General features: G+C 35.4%; 1 protein-coding gene across 3 annotated transcripts in view; it reads left to right on the forward strand.

The window, feature by feature from the left end:
* PTPN12 (protein tyrosine phosphatase non-receptor type 12) overlaps positions 1-18,451 on the forward strand; it is an 86,280-nt gene extending 67,829 nt beyond the window's left edge. For all 3 annotated transcript variants that reach the window (XM_067746041.1, XM_067746040.1, XM_067746043.1), the window contains 6 exons: positions 8,002-8,984; positions 12,600-12,677; positions 13,573-13,640; positions 14,582-14,612; positions 16,933-17,040; positions 17,589-18,451. In XM_067746041.1, the coding sequence (XP_067602142.1) occupies positions 8,002-8,984; positions 12,600-12,677; positions 13,573-13,640; positions 14,582-14,612; positions 16,933-17,040; positions 17,589-17,650 (1,330 nt within the window). In that variant the 3' untranslated portion in view covers positions 17,651-18,451. The remainder of the gene's footprint in view (positions 1-8,001; positions 8,985-12,599; positions 12,678-13,572; positions 13,641-14,581; positions 14,613-16,932; positions 17,041-17,588) is intronic.
* The last annotated feature ends 269 nt before the right edge of the window (positions 18,452-18,720 follow it).

The raw sequence follows: 18,720 nt of genomic DNA on the forward strand, positions 1-18,720 counted from the left end.
CTTGGGCATGAATAAGATCTTTCAGATTCTGGGTACAATATCTCAAAGTACCAAGGAGGGAACCTGGGTAAGCACCAAAATGTGTGAAGAGCAAACTAAAAGAAAGCTGTAAAAAAAAAAGAAATGAACAATCAAGGGATAAAGGAAAACCAGGAAACAGTGGCATTATATAGGCCAAGAACGAGAGTGTTTTATATCTGGCAGAAATGCATGAATATCTATTTACTTCCTTTAAGGACTGCCTGGGAGAATGAACTGGACTTTTAAACATCTGTGGCACTTAGAATATCCTGGATAGGTGAGGGTATTTCTGGGATCAAAACAAGGAGCTGAGGTATGCTCAAATAGAGGCATTCGGGAACTCTCATCAAGCACAGGATGTGGTGGGATTCAGGTGACCCAGGGCCCTGGGAAAAAGGCGAGTAGAAACTTGGGTTATGGGAGAAATCCATATACATAAAACAGCTATTATTCTACTTGACTTTTTTCTGTTTTTTTTTTTTTTTAAATAAATTTATTTATTTATTTTTGCCAGTGTTGGGTCTTCGTTGCTGTGTACAGGCTTTTGCAGCGAGCTGGGGCTACTCTTCGTTGCGGTGTGCCGGCTTCTTATTGCGGTGGCTTCTCTTGTTTTGGAGCACGGGCTCTAGGCGCATGGGCTTCAGTAGTTGCAGCATGTGGGCTCAGTAGTTGTGGCGCACGGGCTTTAGTTGCTCCGCGGCATGTGGGATCGTCCTGGACCAGGGCTCGAACCCGTGTCCCCTGGCTTGGCAGGCGGATTCTTAACCACTGTATCACCAGGGAAGCCCTTTGTTTCTTCTTTGAAATGTTATTTTCCTTTTGTTGATTTAAAAAAATAATTACATTAAAACCAAATGTATTTCCTTAAAATGACTAATTTATAAGAAAGAGGAGCAAAGTGGTTGAATAATACTAGAAAGTGGTCCTATAGACCAGCCAAATAGGAGAAGAAAAAATTTTAAAAGCGATGCCTTTCAAAATATGAATACCTGGAAATAACTGTAAGTAGAAAGTAGAACCTGAAGTAGAAATGTATTCATTTGCATTAGTGAAAAAAATTAAGTGTTCTTGGTTGGAAAAGTTAACTGTAATTTAGCTTTCTTCAGTGATATTTAAAATATCAGTTGTTTTCAAATTTGATGCAGTTCTCATCAAAATACCAAAGGAATCTTCTCTGAACTTCCCAATATAATGTTAAAGTTCACTTGTAAGAATCAAGAGACAAAAATACCAAAGAAAACTTAGGATGAAAGTAGTGATGAGTGAGAACCAACCCTTTTAAAAATTATAAAACTATATTTAAAACAATCTGTTAGTGGAACTTCCCTGGTGCTCCAGTGGGTAAGACTCCATGCTCCCAATGCAGGGGGCCTGGGTTTGATTCCTGGTCAGGGAACTAGATCCCACATGCATGCCGCAGCTAAGAGTCCACATGCCTCAACCATGAACCCACATGCCACAACTAAAAGATCCTGCATGTCGCAACTAAGACCCAGTGCAGCCAAAATAAATAAAATGCATTATAAACATAAAAATAATCTGTTAGTGGTATAAGAATATACCAGTTGCGACTTCCTTGGAAGTCCAGTGGTTAAGACTCCACACTCCCAGTGCAGGGGGCATGAGTTCAATCCCTGATCAGGGACCTACAATCCTGCATGCTGCATGTAGTGGCCAAAAAAAAAAAAAAGCGTGCATATATGTGTGTGTGTGTATATATATACACACACACATACATACATACCAGTTAGTTGATGGACTTGAATAAGCAACTAGGAAATATAGATCGTGTTATGAATTAATTTAACATATATTAAACAAGGAAAAAGAAAAGGGTTATTTATTAAGTCATATTATTAACCATTAGGGGAAAAATATATTTAGATCTTTATATCACACCACATACCAAAGTAAGCTTCAGATAGTTAAATTAATTAAATATAAAAAGTCAAATCATTGAAACATACAATATAGTTTAATGTTTGACAGACTTGTAGAGGGGGATATAATAGAAGGGATAAAGGAAATCACAAAGGACAAGATTGATTTATTTGACTACTGAAAGTTTAAAGTTCTAATTGAATTATCCAAATTGGCATTTTTTTAAGATAAATGAGGGTAGATTTTGGCAAAACACACTGCTATGCATGCTTACTGTACTTCTCTAATTTCCTATGCTCTCTGTGTTTTATTTCTTTTCTAATTCTTATTTTGTTCCTTTTCACTGTTTAGAAATACCTTTAATCTCAGATGTATTTTTAAAATTATTGATAGATATTAGAATACATAATAAAACCAAGAAATAAAGGTTAAACACAAGTGGATCATCTTCCTCAACTCCAAAGTGTAAGGTGTTTAGGAGATACCATTTGGTGAAAATTAATAATTAGCATTGATACAGTGTCTATTATATATGTTTTCTCATCTTTTTTAGATCACATGTATTTATTCATTCTGTAGATAGTCAATGATATGTCAAAGTGATAAGTGATATAGTGAACCCAGTGATTTTTACAGTAATCTTGATCACATGGATGTTAACATAGCTAGTTCTCAAAGGTGTTGACCTGCATAGACTAGCAGAGTTCAACTAAGAACACACATCTGTTACCTTCTAGTCCAATACTCTTCATTATATAGTATTAACTCTCTAGAAGAAAGGGTAGTAGTGAAGGTTTTTTGTTTTTAGAATGTTATGTTCTAATATTTTGGTTGTCATTTCCTTCACCTCTATAATCTTTCCATCTCATATTGAATCCAGCCTAATTTATTATAGGGAAAATAATTTTCTGAGTTTCTATAAAACATCAATTTGAAACAAAAGTTATAGAGTTACTCGTTTTAAGACTTTGTCACACCAATTAAATGTAATATTTCTATATTATAAAGACGAAACTTCTTACCGTGAAATTCTGGGCCTTCACAGTATGTCTCCAACTTACCTTTTTAGCCTTATTTTACTCCTTTGGGACCCAAACTGTTGTGTTCATTGTTCTGTCTTCTGGTACTGGTGTAATACCTAGCAAGTGGTAGGTCCTGAATGTTTTGTTTTGTTTTTGGGAAGTAAAAAGTGCATTCCTCAGGACAGATGAAATTAAGAACAATATTTACAATAAGAATGATGCAAGTCATTATCATCAGTGTAATTTTTTTCCATCAGAATACCTCGTGAAAATATTAATGCTGAATACCATAGTGGAAAGTCAGTATGTAACATATATTTCTTTGTGATGGGGCTTATAATTTTTGTGCATATTGAAAGTACTATAAAAGTGTATTTATTAAGCCTTATTTCAACAAGCGTTAGATTAAGGAAGGATAAGGGGAAAGTCTGTTAGTGTAATTATCAGTTAAATTTGAGTAACAAAAAGAACCACAAAGGGATACAAGGAAACTTTTGGAGGTGATGGATATGTTTATTACCTTCAGTGTGGTGATAGTATCATGGATGTATAGGGCTGGCCAAAAGGTTCGTTTGGTTTTTTCCATAAGATGGTTCTAGTAGCACTTAGTTATCTTTAACTTCATTCGAAACAATTTTGTTAGACTGTATTGTGACAGCTGTCATATCAGTGTGCATTTAAAAAAGACTTATCAAAATTGGTGAATTTTTGTGTAGCCATTTTAATATTGAAGATGGAAGAAAAAAAGCAACATTTTTGGCATATTATGCTTTATTATTTCAAGAAAGGTAAAAACGCAACTGAAATGCAAAAAAAGATTTGTGCAGTATATGGAGAAGGTGCTGTGACTGATTGAATGTTTCAAAAGTGGTTTGCGAAGTTTCGTGCTGGAGATTTCTCGCTGGACGATGCTCCACGGTCAGGTAGACCAGTTGAAGTTGATAGCGATCAAATTGAGACATTAATTGAGAACATTCAATGTTAATACCACGTGGGAGATAGCCGACATACTCAAAATATCCAAATCAAGCGCTGAAAATCATTTGCACTAGCTTGGTTGTGTGACTCGCTTTGATGTTTGGGTTCCATATAAGTTAAGTGAGAAAAACCTTCTTGACCATATTTCTGCCTGTGATTCTCTAACAAAAATGTTCCATTTTAAATACAAATCGCGATAGGCGATGAAAAGTGGATACTGTACATGTGGAACGGAAGAGATCGTGGGGCAAGCGAAATGAACCGCCACCAACCATACCAAAGGCTGCTCTTTATCCAAAGAAGGTGATGTTGTGTATGTGGTGGGATTGGATGTTGTGTATGTGGAGTCCTCTATTATGAGCTCCTTCCGGAAAAGCAAACAATTAATTCCAACAAGTACTGCTCCCAATTAAGCCAACTGAAAGCAGCACTTGGCAAAAAGCGTCCAGAACTAGTCAACAGAAAATGCATAATCTCCCATCAGGATAACACAAGACCGCATGTTTCTTTGATGACCAGGCAAAAACTGTTACAGCTCGGCTGGGAAGTTCTGATTCATCCATTGTATTCACCAGACATTGCACCTTGGGATTTCCATTTATTTCAGTCTTTACAAAATTCTCTTAATGGAAAAAAAATTCAATTCCCTGGAAGACTGTAAAAGGCACCTGGAACAGTTCTTTGCTCAAAAAATGAAAAGTTTTTGGAAGACGGAATTATAAAATTGCCTGAAAAATGGCAAAAGGTAGTGGAACAAAAGGGTGAATACGTTGTTCAATAAAGTTCTTGGTAAAAATGAAAAATGTGTCTTTTATTTTTACTTGGAAAGCAAAAGCACTTTTTGGCCAACCCAATATATGCATATGTCCAAACTCATCAAATTGTATACATTAAATATGTTCAGGGACTTCCGTGGTGGTCCAGTGGTTAAGAATCCACCTTCCAGCGCAGGGGATGCAGGTTCAATCCCTGGTCAGGGAACTAAGATCCCACATGCTGCGGGACAACTAAGACCTAACACTGCAACTACTGAGCCTGCACGCCACAACTAGAGAGCCCGCATACTGCAACTACAGAGCCCACGTGCTCTGCAGCCTGTGCGCCACAAATAGAAGCCCACGTGCCACAACTAGAGAGAAGTCTGCACGCACCGCCACGAAAGATCCTGCATGCCACAACTAAGACCCAACGCAGCCATAAATATATATATATATATATTTTTTAAAAAGTATATTCAGAGTTTCCCTGGTGGCACAGTGGTTAAGAATGTGCCTGCCAATGCAGGAGACACGGGTTTGAGCCCTGGTCCGGGAAGATCCCACATGTCACGGAGCAACTAAGCCCATGCAACACAACTACTGAGCCTGCGCTCTAGAGCCCGCGAGCCACAACTACTGAAGCCTGTGTGCCTAGAGCCCGTGCTCCGCAACAAGAGAAGCTACCGCAGTGAGGAGCCCACACACCGCAATGAAGAGTAGGCCCTGATCACTGCAACCACTCTTGTGAGAGAAAGCCCACGCGCAGCAACGAAGACCCAACACGGCCAAAAATAAATAAATAAATAAAATAAATTAGAAAAAATGTATGTTCAGGTTTTTGTATATCAACTGTACCTCACTTAAAGCTATTTTTAAAATGTGAGTAGCTAATAATTTCTTTACTATGTACATATCAACATCACATAAGGCTACTGCTTCTAAAAACATTTACAGGATTGTTGGTTAAATAGGCAGTTTAAGCACGTTTAACTCTGGTCCCTCCCTAAACTTCCTAAAATTATAGTGGAGGAACATAAAAATATATAAAGATTAAAAACCAAAAAACTGAAGAGAAGGTGGTAGTAAATGAGATTTTGACAGTATTTTGGGAAGTGGAAAACACACTGACCAATGTGAAAAGGGACTTAGAACAGAGAAAGCTAAAACTTGCTTTCCTGTAGGTGAGGGAAGCCAATAAGAATCAAGATGATTATCTTCAAAGAACCCCCAGAAAGTCCCAGAAATTGGAGGTCCCCCTTAAGCCTGGTGTGTAGGATGGGACTGAAAACAAGAAGAGTACTTGAATGTCTCTATAAAGAGTGTTTAGAACCCCAGATTCCTTCCATCAAATTGAGCAGACAGATGACAGCTTCGCGCACACCTGGGAACAGAGTAGGGAGGGATTTACTCTGGCGTGGTTGAACCTGGAAGTCTCTGGGTTCAGTATATCAGGTCCAACTGATGGTGGGGTTGTTAGTTCCTTGCTGAAAGCAGGAATCTGCATGCTGAATAGTGAGATTGCTCCCACCCCTTATTTGGCTCCCAGAATACTGATAGCCACTTCTGGTGGGAGACAGAACCCCTCTCTTGAAAAACTAACCAGCCCAAGAGAGGAAATCGATAGTTACTGATGGTTGTGGCCCACCAATGACATTGCAAGGACTGTATTCAGTCACCAAGCAGTAAGACGGCCACTAAGCCACAAGCCCTCCCCCTTACATTTACACACACATTTCCCAGTCATTTAAAATATTCCATTCTCTCAAAATGAACAGAACCAGGAATTATCAGACACTTGACAAAGCCTCTAACGTGAAAGACATAATCCAAATAAGCAGGAAAAAATGGATGGAATGGAGACAACACAGAATAGAAAAAAGATGGGGGGGTGGCAAATGTCTGTTTTCTCAGTAATTAGGAAGTATTGCAACCATGAAATAAGAAACAGGTCATAATAAATAAGAAGCTCTTGGAAATTAAAAATATAATAGCATAAATTTTAAAAATTAAAATTTAATTTTAATTAAAGAAGGCTAGAAGACAGTCAAGGAAATCTCCCAAGAAAATGAACAAATAGAGAAAATAGGAGAGAGAAGATAAAGAAATTAGAGAATCAAACCAAGAGGTATGTCACATACTCATAGTAATAATAATAATTATAACTAAAACTAATCATAGTCTGGAAGGAGACTGGAAGAGAAGAAATTATGAAAGAAGCTTCTAGTAGTAACATGAATTTTTGCACAGAAAGTTCTCGATATAATGGATTAAAAATTGTAATACAATGGATTAAAAAAAGTTACACCATGAGATTGTAGAACGTGAAGAATTAAAAAAAAAACTAAAAGCTCAAAAGAGAGAGAAAGGAACATTTCATTCAAAGGAACAGGAATCACAATTATAAAATTCTTAAGGAAAGTTATTTCTAGTCTAGAATAATACACCTTTTCCAAAAGTTAGTAACCTTGAAAATATAATAATTATGTAGGCCTCAGGAAATTTGTTTTCCTATGTTTCCTATGTATAGTTCTTAAGAGGCAATTGGAGGGTATAACCCACTAAATTGAGCAAGTGTAGCTAGAAAAACGTAGATGGGACCTGGGAAACGGGAGAGTGTAACACAAGAGAGAGTGTCAGCTCTGTGGTAGCCTCGGGGGCCAGGGGTCCACACTGGAGCGCGAGGCTCAAGGTTTCTAAGACGGATGTCTGTGATATTGATAGTTACCTGGTATGCTTGACCAATTGAGAGGAGGTGTACAAATCTGCAGGAAAGTTTGAAGAAGGGCTGAATTACTGATGGTGCATAGGAAACCCAAGACAATTATTAGGGGAAAAATAAGAGTTATATAAGAAAAAATAGGAAATCATGCTGTCATTGGTATGAATAATAACTGTAGTCATAAGATGAAACTAACCAAAAATTAGCAGTATTGGGAAGATGGAGAAGACATTTCCATAGTAGGAAGACAGTAGAGTATGTGTGAAATAGAAAGATCAAGTAATAACGTTTATGCATTCTGAAATATTTTGAAATATGGAGGCAAATCTTCGAAGTAGCTGTTTTTAAAAAGTTGAAACTTGATGTGTCAGGGTAAATGGAGGGCTGTGGGAGGGGACTGCTGGTTTTTTATTAAAATTCTTGTGTTATTTGACTTTTTTAAACAATGTACATACATTACTACCTTGTTAAACATTAACTTAGTTTGGCAAATTTTAATTCATAACCACAGACTCTACTGACTTTTACTTTAAAGAGGCTTAGCTACATAACTGTTACCTATAAACTTATTTTTTAAAAGGATGAACATTCTTTTAATACCCTTTTTTTAAATATTTTCCAGTTGCCTTGTAGAAGGGGATGCTAAGGAAGAAATACTGCAGCCTCCAGAACCTCACCCAGTGCCACCCATCTTGACACCTTCTCCCCCTTCAGCTTTTCCAACAGTCACTACTGTGTGGCAGGACAATGACAGATACCATCCAAAGCCAGTGTTGCACGTGGTTTCATCAGAACAACATTCAACAGACCTCAACAGAAACTATAATAAATCAACAGAACTTACAGGGAAAAATGAATCAACTGTTGAACAAATAGATAAAAAATTGGAGCGAAATTTAAGTTTTGAGATTAAGAAGGTCCCTCTTCAAGAAGGACCAAAAAGTTTTGAAGGGAACACACTCTTGAATAGGGGACATGCAATTAAAATTAAATCGGCTTCGGCTTCACCATGTACAATTGATAAAGTCTTTAAATCACAGGAACTGAATTCAAGAGATCTAAAAATTGATGGTATTTCCCAGAATTCCTGTGTGGACTGCAATGCAACACAGTCAAATAAAGCTCCAGTTATCCTACCAGAAGAATCACAGAAGAATTCAGACACACCTCCAAGGCCAGACCGCTTACCTCTTGATGAGAAAGGACATGCACCATGGTCATTTCATGGACCTGAGAATACTCTACCCATGCCTGATTCCTCTGAAGGCAAATCCTCAGATACCCACTGTCAAACAATGAAAACTGGGAGTTCAACACCAAGCCCCACGACACAACTTGCAACCCATGATCTCACAGATCATCACAACAGTTCCCCTCTATTCAGAGCACCCCTCAGTTTTACTAATCCTCTTCACTCTGATGACTCGGACTCTGATGAAAGGAACTCTGATGGTGCTGTGACCAAGAATAAAACCAGTATTTCAACAGCAAGTGCCACTGTTTCTGCTGCCGCTAGTACTGAAAGCATTTCTACAAGGAAAGTATTGTCAATGTCCATTGCTAGACATGATATAGCAGGAACAATACATTCAGGTGCTGAAAAAGGTAATGATAATAGTATCTTAACACTTAAATATTTTTACGATGTGCCAGTCACTGTTCTAAGCAGCTTAGCTATATTAATTCATTATGTTTTATTCCACACTTTACTCCAGAACCTACGCAAAATTTCATTATTTTTGATACTAATTTTTTTTTTAAGTAAGCCCTTTATTTATTGTTCCATTAGTTTGATCACATTGCATTATTGGACTTTTTGTTTCCAAAATATTTAAATTGTTGTAACTGAAAATTTTCTCTTCTTATATCTTACAACTCTTAGTATTTATATGGGTCAAAATTTTATATAACTGAATAATTAGAAATAATTTAGGGATTACTTAAAGTGACAGTGACACAAATATTGTAGAATGGCTTGATTGGCCATTTAATTTCACCCATGTATATTACAGATATCTATTTCGTTATCTTTTTATGATCTTTTAACTACAAAATACCTTTTTAAAATTTTAAACCTCCTCACAAATGCTTGCAAAATGGCTCTTTTCAACAATGAGTTTATTAACCAAGGAGCAATATTGCAGCTGCTCAGCAGAATATAGGAAGTTTAATTCAGTCAGTAGAAAGTGGGATATTTCCATGTCTAGTCATCAGTGCTACTACTGTTTAATTAATGACTCTCTTCTTTAAGCAGTCTAAGCATTTCAAGATAACGTATCCCCTAAGTTCCCAAGATGTATTATTGGGTCTCGAAGCTCCTCTTTAATCTGCTAAAAATTACCACGGTGCCGTCTTAAACAGACCATGAAAAAAAAAAAAAAGACCATGAAGTTGACAGCAAATATATAAACACAAAAGCTGTTCATTGATAGGTTGACTATCAGTGGTCTTTTACTTGTCGGTGAACTCTGATAGCGACACACATAGACTGGTATTTATAATGTGCAGTCAAATAAGTACTGTGAACTTGAAAGATGACTTTTTCTAATTCTCACCCAGTAAGTACCACCCATACTGTGGTGCCTCTATTTTCCTCAACTCACAACATACTTTTTTTTTTTTTTTTTATCTTGGGGATGTATCTGGTAGAGTAAATGAGAGTCTAAGCTAGTTTTTTAAATTTACAGGATTTTCTGTGTTCTTGATTCTTTTGTGGTTTATTTGAAGGATCTTCAGAAGATAATGGTTGCCACAATAAATACTACTTTACCAGTTTGGCATAATTTAAAATTGTTAATATATTTTTTCCCCTCGACTTCAGAGTTTGAAAAATAACTGCTAAGTTGTAACTACACAAGAAAACATGTAGATAAGAAATTGTCGTTTTGGTTTTTTTTTTTTTTTTTTTTTAGCATATCAGGCATTTGTTTTGTACCTAGGAAATAAATTTTTTTAAACCATTACTCGAAATAGAGTTTGGTGAGGGCAGGAAGGATGCATGATATAACATGCTCATTAAAAGTTACTGCCATATGACCAGTGTTTTAGTGATAACAGAAAGAGTTCCTTTAGAATACAACATACTGTACAGAATAGTTGAAAGCACTCTTCTGTATACCAGCTCACTTCCTTTCTCTCCATTTTATTTGTATTTCAAAGCAAAGATAGCTGTAAATGTGATTTCTGGTTTCTTTTCACCCTACCTTAACTATGCTAAATGAGTTTGGTATTAACAGAAGATTTTCCTGTGTAAGTATTCTGTGTTGCAGCATAACTACAAGCAGTCCTATTTTTAATGTTAGTAATTATTTACCTTGTAGATGAACCTTTGGCTCAAGGATTAGATTATTGTTTGCTTGTTTGTTTTAAAATTTGCTATGGAATAATTTTGTTTTGATACCTAAAACAACCTTTTGCATAAGTTACTGCCTAAAAAAAACTCCTGGCTATCATTCTGATTTTAATATTGACTCAGGCCTCCTGAAAGATTTCTCAAACATGGCTACACTAGGCTCCCATAAAGTGTATGATTTACAAAAGCCTACGAAAAATGTGCAGGCTGTGGTTGGATAACCTCTGAAACACAAATTTATAACACAGAAAAGGCAATCCAGAGATCCAGGGAGAAACATGCAGTTGAGAAGCCAAGGCCACAGTTAGAAAATAAAGTCTTTTAAGAGCGAGGACTGTTAAAACAGAAGAGGTATAGAGTTTCCGAAAGATACTTGATACTTGATGTAAACAAGCCATACTGTCCTTCCTGATTTGTTCACGTAATTGTGAAATGGCACCACAGTGTCAAGATTATGCATCCCTTCCTTTCAACAGCCATCTCTTCACTGTGAGCTCTTAGTAACAAAAGAGCAAGGGGAAATATGATTGCTTAGACTGTTACTACCAGACAGGTTAGATAGTTCTTTAGTAGCTTAACTTTATATACAAGAGAGTTCCAGTACTCATGTTTTATGTGTGTGTGTGTGTGTGTGTGTGTGTGTGTATACAGATTTTTATATATATACACACACACACACATATATATATAAAGTATTGGACTGGAACTCTTCTCTCAGCAGGATCCAGGGGCTGTATTTTCTTGTGTCTTCAGCTAAACAATTGTAGGAGGAACCAGAGCAGTCATACCTGGCTCATGCATGTTGAAAATTGAAAAGGCTTTTCTTGATTTTCACTCTCTTTTTAATGCATAGCCTATCAAATGTGGTAAAATAGCCAAGTATCATGGCACAGTTGTTCACATTTTTAAGAAAACAGTTGTCAAGGGCCAGACAATATAGGATCCTCACAGCTTCCTTTCTTTGCCCCATCTTTTCTAACCTGAGAGTCCACACACAGAATTGTATCCTCATATTTTCTTTTTCTACCTCCAGTGAAACCTCAAAGGATCTAATACTCTCATTTCACCTAATGCCATAATGAGGCTAACTGACAAGGCTTACTTAATGCATTATCTTTTCCAAGAGCTAATTTTGTTTTTACTGGTGAAAAGCTTTTATATGGCTTCAGTCAGTATTCTCAAAGTATGGTCATATGCCACTGTTCACAAGATTTTAGGCAATAAATAAATGAACATCCAAAAATTTTAATGGTTATATTTTTGTATATTAGGAAAATAACTAACACTTTTAATCTGCTATTTTAGTCATTACTATTTAAAACATGACTGAAGTACATAGTTAAGTTTAAAATGAGTGGGATTTAAAAAAATAGGACATATGGTCCACAGTATGGCAAAACTCGTAAAAGGAGTTTAGCAATTGATCACAGTTTGGGAAGCACTGATTTAAGTCAAATGACTGAAGCTTTCCTTTGTGGACCCAAAGCATTATCAGCAAACCCAGTAGAGAAGGCACTCGCCTGCTGGCTTCTCTGCTGAAGATGCCTTCAGACTCAGAGGACAGTGTGATTAATACCTACACGGTGTCAGGAACGTCATGGGAGAGTCATTTTCTCTGTGCAACAGTGATGGAGTTCAGTCTTTGCTCAATAAGCTTTATAATTGTTTTTGATAACAAGTCAAGTGATAAGGATATCTTGTTTATTTTTGCATTTTTAAAAACTGGTTCTCCTAGATACTTGTGGCAGTGATTTATAAGAATGTCAAGAAAGCTGTCTTATTTTGTTTAGATAACAAGTTCACTTTTAAATGAGTTAACATTTTTTAACAAGTTCATAATTTGTCTAAATTTTATGTATTTGTTATAGATGTTGATGTTAGTGAAGATTCGCCTCCTCCCCTACCTGAAAGAACTCCTGAGTCTTTTGTATTGGCCAGTGAACACAGTGAGTATATCTTCTGATTTTACATATTTCATGCTTTAATAATAAGCTCTGTAAAACATGGCTGATGTCAGTCTGTTGCTGTTGAGCTACACAATTAAATTCAAAAACAGGTTTGAATTTATACTGACAAATGTTTTTAATTCCTTGTATGAAAAATACTTATAATGGTATTTTTTATTTGCTAAGACTGCTAATAAAATGGCTGCATTTATATCAAACACTATAATCCAGTTAAATGCAACTATAACTGTATACAGTTTATTGTCTTTTCATTCATTAAAAATGGCATTTACTTATGAAAAGATATTAACTGCTTCACTTGGTACCAGTGTAGGTAAGTAAACATTTAAATTCTGTTGTAGGCAGGCATCACTCAGTTGATGTTAACTGAGCACCCTTAAGGCCACAAGAGTATCAGTGAGGGAGAAAGTGATATTTCAGAGTATTGATAATATATTCCTCCTCCTTCCCATCCTGAAAAAGAGTATAGAAACAGCTTTAATATATTTACGGTGTCTTGTGCTCAGTGGAGGTGCACACTACTAGTCTTATCTGAGCTGCATTTTACAAATATTTTATTCATTTTAACTGATTTTAAGAATGTTAAAAACAGTGAAGCCGTATACTCCACTAATATTAAATACATAAGTCTATGTCTGTCACACCTGTAGATTACAATGCACTTGTAATAAACTCTGATAACTCAGTTCTTTAAATTTTAAGGAAGAAAGCAAAGCTTAAAGGGATATTCTTCAATTAATAGAAGCTAGAAATTTTTTAGTGGAAGTGATAGTTTCTAAAAATCTACAGTATCTGTTTTTGTATATTACCTTAAAGCAAGAAATTTTCATAATTAAAGATGTTAATTTTAATTGTAAGATTTCATTTTTCTCAGATACACCTGTAAGATCTGAGTGGAGTGAACTTCAAAATCAGGAACAGTGTGAACAAAGAAAACCTGAAGTGAGTCCTTTTGGGATTGGAACAGCTATAGCTCAATATTTTTGTTCTTTTGTTTTACTAATTTATCTTACAGTTGTTTGTTATAATAACTTACCTTAAGTCTATTAAATATAATTTTTGATAATTATTTCTTATGCTATGAGTTCAGATGAAAAGTGTATAAAATGTGAGATCTAAAATTTTTTTAAAGAGCATTATGATCTACATATGACCATCACTTCAGAGTATTATTTTCCCAAGCTGCTTTTGAAATTTGTAAATTATGCCTTGTTTCAAATCATTTTGGAGGTATGAATAGAACAGGAGTTACTATTTTCAGGGTCCCAGTACTTTCCTAGATTTTGTTCTTTCCATTATAGAACCAGGTATATTGTCTCTCCCTTTAGTTTTTCTGGTCACATGAGACTTCCTTTCACATTCAGGAAATGTTTTGGTAGCTAAATATTTTAGCCACTGGAAATGCTATTTTTCATCAACATTAATATTTTTCGTATTTCTCTCACATTTGAATATCTGAAATTGGGGTATATCTTAAAATTGACTAAAAAAGCATTGTGATATACTTTAATTGGTAGATAAAGTATTGGTAACCTAATAATGATGCTATGTCTTACAATCAGTGATATCATAATTTGATGAATACAGTAGAGGGCTGGCAAAATGCAGTTGTGTGAATGTTCTCGTAATGTAGTAACTTCTGCATTTTCAGTTTTCATCCAGAAGGAAAAGGAATTCCCCTATCCTTTTACTCCCAGTATAAAACACCACAACATTAAACATTTTTAACCCTAATTGAAAACACCATTGTTTTCTTTTCCTTTGACATGAGAATCTTGATAGATCTTGATTTATTGGGATATATACTCATAACAGACCAAATTTTCTATAATTTGTACATGAAAGGGATGTGCTGTAATAGCTATTGAATGTCTTCCTTATAGGGCTTGATAACCTCTGGAAGTGAAACATGTGGTAAGTTGGACTGTGTTCCTTTTTGCTATAGATTATATAGATTAATTTCCATAAAATAGCATGTCTCATTGTGCATGCTATTTATTTGTGAAATTTATTTCAGTATGTGGAAATATGTAGGACAGCTCTTCTAGAACCTGAATTATGTAGTATAATTCTTTTAAATTCGTTATTATACCAGATATTATTATTGATCGGGAGGATAACAGCATTTATTATCAGTAGTTAACAGGCTGATGGGAAGGAAATTATTTTAAAAATATTTTCCTGTATTTTATTTCTGTTGTTTATAAAAACACTTAGAATCTAGATCTGACAATGATTTGAATAAATGCGCCAAATTAACCTAGATGATTGAATTGGGGGCCTAAAAATCAATTGTTTTGGAAATCTTCCTTTTAGGACTTCTACATTTGTGAAGGCTAGTAAGATTATGTTAGCTCAATGCAGTGTAATAATGCCAAGTTAGAAAATTTTTCTACTACATTACTTTTATGATCATAGTAAAATAGGTCAAGTTATTGTTAATTCTTATAAATCAGTAACTATGTAAGCAGCTCATCAAACATCCTAGCTTATACAGTTCCCTCAATTTATCTATCACCTCTGCCCTTACCCTCCATGCTGCTACAGCTGCTCTCTTCCTGGATCTTTGCCTAATGGGGCTCCATTCCATCTCATAAACTCTTTATTATTCTCTGTTTACTTTTCTACAGCAACATATTATAAGGAAAAGAGCAGAAGCTTTAGCATCAAGCCCACCTGGATTGGAGTCCCATTTTTGCCATTTTACTTACTTTTTGGGTTTGGGCAAGTTACCTCATCTTTCTAGGCTTCAGTTTTCTTCTCTGTGAAATGCAGATAATGGTATAGATAGAGGATTGTTGCGAAGATTTAATTAAATCAAATCATATATGGAGAGTATTAGACAGTGCCCGGCACATGGTAGGCACTGAAATGGTAGCAATGCTGTTATTATTATCTATGTTATATGACTACTGCTGCTATAGCTAGATCCCTGGGTCTTTTATTTTCTTAGTATCTGTTAACTCCTTTCTGGTTTCTCTTCCTTCTCTATTCAATCTAGATTCCGTCACTCTAGTCACACTCACAGTTATCCTTAACTTTCTTGCCCCTAATTCCCATACCATTTTGCTTTATCCCTCAGGATTACTGAATACTGCTGAGGAACTTGGCTGTTTTACAGGTTGAGCATACAGTTCTAGGACTGATCCACAGTTGAGCCCTCAGCGTTGCTTGGTTATCTTACATGCTCTGCTTTATACCCTTTTTATTTCCCCTGAATTTTCCAAATCTTGATTTTCTTCATGAATCCCACTAACTGTTACTCAGTAGTAGACCCTTTACTTCATTGAGAAAATTGAGGCTTTTAGCCTAAATCATCATTTCCTTATAGAAGCCAACCCTGAATCTCCGCCACTAGTTTCGTCTACATGCCTCTCCTTTCTGTCCCCGTTTATTATAAACCTTATCACACTACTATAAGTAATGTACTTGTCTGTCTCTCCTACTAGACCAGGGGTTAGCAAACTGTATCCCACAGGCCTAATCCTGCCCGTGGCTTGTTTTCTTATTCTGCCCTTGAGCTGAATGAATTCTTTTTACATTTTAAAGAGTTGTTTAAAATTAAAAACAAAGAAACAAAAATCAATGAAGAATGTGCGACAGAGACCGTATGTGGCTTGCAAAGCTTAAAATATTCTCTAGCCCTTTATAGAAAACGTTTGCCGACCCCTGTCTAGACTATAAGCACCCGAGGACAAGGATTGTCTATTATTTGACTTGTATTCCAAGTTTCCAGAAAAGTTCCTTACAGGGGGTGTAGGGGACGTGATGAAGGTGGTGAAAGGATGCCTGAATCATAGTAGTTGATTTCTTTTGTTACTAATCGTATGCCTTGGCAGTTAAATAAGTAAACTAACTAAAATTTAAGCAATGCTAAATCTTAAAAGAATTACTACTTTTAAGCACAAATATTAAGTCCATTAATAAACTATGAACTTGTTTGCCATTGATTTCCATATAAAGGCATTTCAGTTGCAGTTAAAGTAGGAGCATGAGGAGAATCGTCACAGCAGAAGTACTCGCTGCAGGTTTCTAGGTGCCTGCAAGAACACCTAATATAATTTCCTGTGTTCATTACCCTTGCATTTATATTTATCTGGGCCTCTAAAATTATGATGCTCAGAAAAAAACTTGCTCTTGTAACTAACTGCCCACATTAAAACAATTAGAGGATTCTTCTACCTATGATGCTAAACATGATTATGACTAACAATGGCTTTGATTTGCATTTTAGACCATCCAGCACGAGGTATTCATACAGAGACTTGTACAGAATGTCCAACTAATTTCAGTAACAAGAAAGATCAAATATCAGAAAGTCCAACAGAAGCCACAGAGATTGGTAATTTGTTTATTAGATGATTTTAAAACTGTAATTGTGTAGTTAATGCTGGCAAGAATGAAAAAAAGTTATTTGCCATCATTCCAGAATTTCCTTAAGGCAAAGTTTATCTTTGTGCTATGATTTATTCAGGCCCTTAAATGGCACTTGCCAAGAATAAAACGTGTACCGTCAAAGCTGCTTGGAATTAATTATGAAACAAATGAACTAATTTATTCTGTTTCATACTGAGGTTAAAAACTAAAATATAAAAAACTGCAGTATGTAAACAAATCTTTCTTTTGAGTCGGAAAGACTAAAATATCTTAGCTGTTTTTCTTACATTTTGATAGAATTGATTTTATTTTTATAAAAGAAGCAATTATTTTCAACTACCCAGAACAAATTAAGAATTGGTTTGTGTTTGTAGAGATTTGTTTAGTTTTAAGTTCTAAATTTCCATATGGAAATTTATTTGTTCCATAAAATAAGAATGTCTACAGACATGAGCTTAATAGTTTAAAAATATTTCTGAACACTAGAGAATTATTGTGGTATTTTGATTATAGGTTTTGGTAATCGCTGTGGAAAACCCAAAGGACCAAGAGATCCACCTTCAGAATGGACATGATTCAGGGAACTAAAAGACACTTTAAATTATACTGGAAAATTCAAGTGCCACTGAAAGCCAGATTTATAGTATTCCATCTTAAAAATGTGGGACTAACAGCAGTGTAGATTGTTACCTTAGTGTTTTTTGCTGGGACCATCTACCTGCCTTATATTACACTTAGGAAAAAGTATTACATATGGTTTATTTTGTAACTTCAAGTATTATTGCCTTAATGTCTCTTAACCCTGTTACACGCTGCTTGTAGACATGTTAATATAGTAATACTTTTATGATAAATTGAGTTTAAGGACTACTCTTTTGCTAATGTTTTATCATGTATGCATTATTTTGTATATGTACAGGGCAAGTAGGTATATAATTTGATAAAGTTACAGTCATAAAATATTATTAACAGAAGATGTAAGAAATTTCTGCATGGTCTAAATCTTTGTGTACCTTATTTGTAAATTATTTGCCCTGAAGTTTTAGAAAATAGTTTCAGAATTTTAAAATTGCTGGAGTCATGCAGCCAGCATTACAGGTTATCAGAGATCAAAGATTGTAATAATAATACATTTTGTAAATTGTAAGCAAAAAGTTATTTTTATATTATAAACTGTCTAATTGTCCATCCTAATTGTCCTTGTTTTCATTTAGTCATGGAGATTCAGTAAGTGCCTTGGAACAATATTGAATTCTCTTAGCTCGTGTGTGTTACTTTAATATTTGAACTCAACTGGGATTAGAAGACTATCAAAATATATGTATGTTTCAGGATATTTGACCTGCCATTAAAAAGACAAAAACAATTTTACAGTGCCTACTTGTTTTGGTTTTTCATTCCTCTTTTGTGGGAAATTAGACTTAATATCCACCTTCCTCCCAGCTGAGTCTTATCTTTAAGTCATGAGTGTGAATGGGGTTTAATTTCTTAATTATAGAATAGGGAGCACCTTCTGCAGAAACATGGCTTTGCAGTTCTAAATACTTATCCTGGAGTCAGCCCTAGGCATCCTTCTTAGCCTTCTCATTGTTGCCTACTGGGATGCCAGGAAAACACCAAACAAAGGTGCAGTTGGGAAAAGGGA

Source organism: Pseudorca crassidens, chromosome 8, assembly GCF_039906515.1.
Source record: "Pseudorca crassidens isolate mPseCra1 chromosome 8, mPseCra1.hap1, whole genome shotgun sequence".
Taxonomy (NCBI): Eukaryota; Metazoa; Chordata; class Mammalia; order Artiodactyla; family Delphinidae; genus Pseudorca; species Pseudorca crassidens.